Genomic DNA, 6,677 nt, shown 5'->3' with positions numbered 1-6,677 from the left:
CACTGAGATTACTTCAGCTCATTTCTCGTTCTTTAACATTAGTCTACTTTGTTTGGTTTAGCAAAAGGGAAGTCAGAAGTTTCACCGAGTCATGCATTAAACAGACCAGAACCAACAGTGAAATTATTTGGCCACAGTCATTTCAGGCACATGTAAAAACCCCAGAGAAAATGGAACCAGAACTCTTTATAGGGACTCTTATTCACTACAGTAGTAGAAATATTTATCCTTATTACAGTTAATGGAAGACATTGTGCCTGGCCTAGGTATTTTCAATCTTTGGCACAGCTGGTGTGTGTGAAGGGTCAGAAGTGTTGATACCAAGAGTCTGAATATCAAGTGTCAGCTGAAATACTTGCAGATCTGAGATCACAGGGAGAGAGAAGTCAGTACTAACATTACACTCCTGTTGCCAAATGAATAATCACTGAGACTTGCAGTTCTAAGTGTTTACCTGCTGTAAAGTACAACCGAGCACTGATGATACTCTACTGCAAGTGCGTGTAAAATAAATACAAATAAACTATGAATTTGAAACTAAATGTAAAAATACCACCTATATTAAAAGTAACACCAACAACCTGTAAGACAAACCTGATATTGGATGTTTACAGAAAAAAAAAACTGTTTTCTTAAATAAACTTACATTTTTGAACAACTTCATACAGACATGCCCGTGTATTTAAGCTGATTTGCAGTAATTAGCCCTGATTAAAAAGTAACTGGTAGTACATATTTTTATTAATTATGTCTGCTAGTTAAATGTCTGCATTTTGCTTTAGGAGAAACCTGGCAACAGATAATTCCAATCTTCAGCTCTATCAAGACTGACCCCAATGGAGCAGCATTTCACATGGAGGATAAATCAGGTACTACACAGGAACACTCTTAACATAGCACAGGTAGATAGATTTTGATGAAAACTGTCAGGGGAAAGAACCTGGTTTGGGAGGAAAGGCTAGAGCAAGGAGAACTGAAAGAAAAGAAATAGAACAAATAACACAATTGTGAGTCTCCAAAATCAGTGTGTTAAGTACAGTCTAGCACGGATTTGGAAAGTGCAATTTGAGGAAAATCTCTTTCTTCCACGAAGCTGTATTAGGATCAAGTGGCAGCAAGCCCCCTTTTCCAAAATTGGATCTCAAACCTGCAAGTGCTGCAGGCACAGAATTCTGAGGAGAAAGGACAAGAGATTCCATGTAGGGAGTGGCAGCCCAATCATCTTTGCAGATACACACACTAATCAGTGTATCTTTATCCTGTGCTGTTCATTGTTTAGCAACTCAAACCCACCTTTACTTTCCAGAGTATGTTACTCTGTAAATGACAACATTCAGTTTCTTCATAAGCTTTCTTAACACTGACAGAAACAACAGAAAATTGTGAAAAGCTTTTATTTCAATCTTCTGTATTACAGTAGCCATAGTTTTATTATTGCTTTTTAAAATTAATTAAGCACTTTGCAATTTTACAACCGCTGGACCTTTTGCCCAGCGTATACATTGATATACTGTGTAATGTTCAACCCCTTTTTCTTTACATGGATTTCATGTTTTTTTGAAAAACATGCTTGAAAGAACCTCAAAACCGTGGACTACTAGACATTCATTTCCTGTATGACAATAATAAATACATGTTTTTACAAGTGCATTATATGGTGATAATCCTTGTGAAGAATTCACTTTTACAAAATCCTCATTATAAGGGATATATTGCTCTATTCAAACACAGTGCAAGCAGTCAAGTCCTGAGAAGATATAAAATGTGGTGTCAGTTTACCTTCATGACAGGTGCATATTAGCACTAAATGGCTTAATCCCATTTTTGTCAACTGGAAGCCATTTGATCATTATTTAATGTGGCAAGAAAACCAAAGTGCAAATATCAGCTCTGCTGTGACAGGTGCCAGTACTGGTGTGAAGGTTTAGCAGCTTAACCTGGAGATGGCTCCCAGCTCCACTGCTCCACCGAGCCAGCAGTGCCAGAGAACTGCACTGGCAGGAACTGAACTGTCAGTCCTTCTCCAGCAGTGCAGACCAGCACAGAGAGCAAAAGGAAACTTGGAATAATGCTTCAGTATTTAGTATTCAAGACCTTGCACACAGCAGTACCCTGAGAGGTTGTGGAAGGAAGACAACAGAAGCCCAACTCAGATTGCTGAGACATTTATAGCTCCACCCCTCACACACTGTGCTACATGTGGCATGAACCTTTCTCTGACAACCTCAGCTTCATAAAATGTGACCTGGCCAAGGGAACACTCAGGTCTGACATTTGCTAGCACATGACAGTCTGTCCTAGAAGACAACATCCTTCTGGCATGAAAACAAGTATTGCTCTGAGCTCCAGCACCCACTGTGAACTGGTGTCTGGTAAGAGAGGGCTTTTTATGGTGTGCTGTGTTTGCTGATGGAAGAACAACACTAATGTGGAAGGGAAAAAGATGCCTGAAAACAGTGCCTTTTATTCAGCACAAGTACTTCTGTGTGTGTGTGCATGTTCAGATAGGATTGAGCTTTCTGAGTACTCTGCAAAAGGTGCTCAGCAGCTCACAGAATCCTCATTCCTGACTTAAGTTCCTCTGAAAGGCAAAGACCAATGGAATGAGGCAGCTTCCCTATTTGAAAGCCCAGCTTTGCTAAATGGGCATCACAACGAAGAAGCAGCATTAACTTGCCAGAAAATTTAATTTTCTTGGGGTTTCTGCACTTCCAGAATTACTCAGTGGACTTTTCAGACTAATATATATATATAATTAACCATGAGTTGCTTACAACTGTGATTTTACACACAACTTATGATTTTGATAAATAAGCACCAATCCAAAATAAGATGCCCAAGTAAGTGGCCTGACTTTCACAGCATAGTCCTAAAACACAGCTTTTCTAATATCTCCAGCCAGCCAGCTCTCAAGGGCTATGCTACACATATAAAGCTAAACTTTCCATGCAGTAATGATTATGTATGGGAACGATTATGGACAAGCTTTCACTTAATAAATTTAAGCCTGTTGCAAATCTTAAACTACACTAAAACCACAGAATGAAAATTATAGAGCAAGAAGCACTGGAAGATGGTTTAACAGTGTTCCTGTGCTCCCCCTGCAGCAGAAGGGATTCTGTTTATGGGTCTTTGTAAGTAGCAGTTTACCAAATTAAGTGCTTTCAAGTTCCTGCTTGTGTTGCAAAGGAGTCTTGGGAGCTCAACTGTTTTATAATAGCAAGCACTTAAATAAAGAAGTCAAAGCTACTTCTGCAGTAGTTCTGGAACACTGGGGAACAACTGTGATTCGGGGTTCTGGAATGATATCCCAAACTCCTGTACCCTGCTCCTTCCACTATTTCTTTTCTTCATATATACATATATATTTATATCATATCCATTTCTTGATCTGTAATTTTACCAGTAACACTGATAAAATCATGAGCATTCATACAGTGCTTTGATACCTTCAACTGTATTTGCATCACAAGCCCAAAATTGGTCTTGTTTCCCTTAGTAAAAGCAGGTGCACCAGGAAAAGACAATTTCTGTACCAATTTCTGTTTTTCTGAGAAAAACCTACTTGGGAATCACTTGACAAAGGTGAGAATTTCCCCAGGCAGGTCTGCCTTCCACACACTTTTTAACAATCACTCCTGCTGCAAGGAGAAGATAAGAAAAGGCACCTTTTGTTTTTTTCCCAAGGGAAACAGAGGGGCTGATGGCACATTTTCATGTATGTTTTGCTCATAGGAGCATTTAATTTCCAACTCAGGTATTAATGGAAATATTTAACGTGGTTACAGCCTTAATTACATGTACATAAATACAAGTACTCCCTACAGTGTCTGTCATCCAAATTATGCATAAATGGAATAGTGCCCTGACTTGGTGAAGTAATAGAAACAAAATTAGAAACAAAACCAGTAAAGTCACACTGTCTACTTAGAAAACAAACAGTAGAAAACCGTAAAAGAGATCAGTTAGAAACATTCTATGCAACCAAGAATATTACTAACAACAAGAAAATTGTTTTGCTCTCTAGTGGCCTCAGCATTCTTGGGAACCATTCTGCAATGACTCATGCACTCAAAAAACCCACATGGCCTTTCTATGACTGTATATCACTGCAGATTTTGGCCCTTTTAACTTTCCCAGAGGTTTGGAGCAGTTTGTACAGGTCACAGGCTGCTTCCCAGCCCTGGGACACTTGGCCTTGACACTCGGTTTGGCAGCTTTCAAAAAGAAGACTGTTGCCATAGGAGCAGAGAGCCATGCCAAGGGACAGGGTGCCACCAAGAGCACTGACAGCTGCTCAGCACCACTCCTTTTGTTCAGATGAAGTGGATCCAGCTCTCCTCACATTCCCTTGGCAGCTTCAGGGGGTGAGTCCGGCACCTGAGGGTGTAGTTCTTGCCTCTGTTGTTATCCCAGTACTCCTGGCCGTTGACTTGGTACCTTGCTGCGAACTGGACGAGAGTGCTCGGCTGAAGGAGGAAAGGAGGCACAGGAAGGAAGAAAGTGAACACATCGACCTGATGCTGCCCGTTTTTCTCTGGGATGCTGCAGTCCCAACGAGCACACACCTCGTGGACGCTTTCCCACTGGTTGAAGGTGTAGCGCACGGACACCTGCTTCTCAAAAGCAACATTCCGAACATGGATGGTGCCACTGAGCCCCAGATCTGAGCTGGTCACCCGTTCCAGACACACCTGCTGCTCCTGGAGTCGGGATGAGAAATCCAGACAGTCCGCAGGCTGCTGGAAGTCAGGGACCAAGCAGTGCATAGTAAACTCCAAGTTCAAGCTGCTGTACCAGAGGTCTGAGTTTATGGAGAGCCTGGAAAGGACATGCAAAGGGATGGATGGATCCTCCCCGGTCTGGAAGACTTTCACTTCAGTGAGCTCCAAGCCTAAAGAATCAGCAAACCTGACCCGGTTCATGCGGCTCTGGCAGCCGGGCTCCTGACACTGCACTGCTGCCCTCCTCCTCTCGGGCGATGTGGGCAGGGACCTCGCTCGGCGGCGGATGATGGGTCGCAGGGCTGGGTCACAGCTGGAGGTGGTGCTGCTGCCGTGATGATTTAGCTGGGGACCCTCCTTGGCTGGGGCAGTGCTCCAAAAAGTCTTGCTGCTACTTGTATGGACTGCTGGGGGCTGCTGATGTGCTCGGCCCGCTGCTCCTTCAGCCCTTAACATGTTCTCGTAGAGATCTGAGAGGTAGCTGGGATTCCTCTGAGGACCACGCACTTCCATTCTTACCTGCTGACAAAAAAATCAGCGTTAACACTCCAGGTAATGATGAGCACTGCCCGTCTGAAGCACTTAATTAGGGAATGGCAGCCTCAGTAATGTCTGAGTTATTGCACTGGATGCAGCAAGGATTACCTGGAACAACGTCACCCTGGAACGAAGGGCAGAATCCTGACGGCTGTCACAGCTGGCAGAGCGCCGGCAGTAAGGCGTTGTGCGGTAAGCTGAAGGCAGACTCAGTGGCCGATGAACTCCAGATCGCTGTGCTGGCTGGTGGCCCCCAGGCTCAGGCTGGACAGGGATTCAAGGCTATCACCGCTGATACTGGAGGAGCTCACAGCCAGGCTGGAGAGCGACTGGAGGCTGTCGTGCTGGATGAAGGACTCCAGGCTGTCGGAGAGGTCGCTGGAGGCGCGGGGCGCGCCGAAGCACCGTGTTCCGGAGCCGCGGGCCGGAGGGGCCTGCAGGCTGTCCTCGCTGGCTCCGGCCGAGCCCGCGCTCCGGCGGCAGCAGCACGAGCAGGGGGGACACTCCAGGCTGTCACACTGGATGCTGGGCGAGTCGAGGCCGGGGAAGGCTTGGAGGCTGTCGGGCGGGAAGGAGCCGGGGCTGCTGCCGAGGCTGGAAGGCGGGCGGGGGCTGTCGGCCGCGGCGCCAGGCTCGGTGTCGTGGCCGGCGGGGGACGGATCCGCGTTCGGGGCCGCCACAGCGCCCATGGGCGGCGCAGAGCCAGTCCCCGGCAGCCCGGCCGCGGCTCAGCCCCGGCTCCCCGCCGGCACCGCGGCCGCTCTGCTCCGTGCCCGCGGCGCAGGCGCCGGGCCCCTTCCCCCGCCCCGCCCGGCCCGGCCCGGCCCGGCCCGGCCCCGCGCTCTGCGCTCGGGCGGCGCTGCCGCTGCCGCTGCCGCTGCTGACGGACGCCGAGCGAGGGCAGGTACCAGCCCGGGGCCGGGGATCGCCGGGGAGTGCGGGGCGGCCGCCAGGTGAAGGAGCGCGGTGATAGCGGCGGCGGGAGGGAGCGGAGCGGGCCTGGCTGGGCGGGCGCTGCGGGCACAGTCTGCGCCTGCTGGCACTGCTGCCGTCCATCGCGGGCACTGCCTGCCATAGCCGCGGGCACGGCCTGCCACCATCCCGGGCACTGCCACCATCCCGGGCGCTGCCACCATCCCGGGCACCGCCACCATCCCGGGCACCGCCACCATCCCGGGCACTGCCACCACCCCAGGCACTGCCACCATCCCGGGCACCGCCACCATCCCGGGCACCGCCACCATCCCGGGCACTGCCACCATCCCAGGCAGTGCCACCATCCCAGGCACTGCCACCATCCCGGGCACCGCCACCATCCCGGGCGCTGCCACCATCCCGGCCGCAGCTCTGCCCCGTCCGGCAGCTCTGCTCTGGGCTCGGCTGTGCTAAGCGCGGCCGGGACAGGATGCGGGGAGG

At 48.9% G+C, this 6,677-nt stretch overlaps 1 protein-coding gene across 1 annotated transcript; it reads right to left on the bottom strand.

Moving 5' to 3' along the window:
- Positions 1-1,378: 1,378 nt before the first annotated feature.
- PPP1R3D (protein phosphatase 1 regulatory subunit 3D) lies at positions 1,379-5,335 on the bottom strand. The gene has a single exon (XM_066330903.1). It carries the CDS (start codon positions 5,235-5,237, stop codon positions 4,317-4,319), a length of 921 nt encoding a protein of 306 aa, XP_066187000.1. The 5' UTR covers positions 5,238-5,335; the 3' UTR covers positions 1,379-4,316.
- Positions 5,336-6,677: the final 1,342 nt, after the last annotated feature.

The sequence above is a fragment of the Sylvia atricapilla genome, chromosome 16, assembly GCF_009819655.1.
Source record: "Sylvia atricapilla isolate bSylAtr1 chromosome 16, bSylAtr1.pri, whole genome shotgun sequence".
NCBI lineage: Eukaryota > Metazoa > Chordata > Aves > Passeriformes > Sylviidae > Sylvia > Sylvia atricapilla.
Note: the sequence above shows the minus strand (reverse complement) of the source record. Positions and strands in the feature narration are given on the sequence as shown.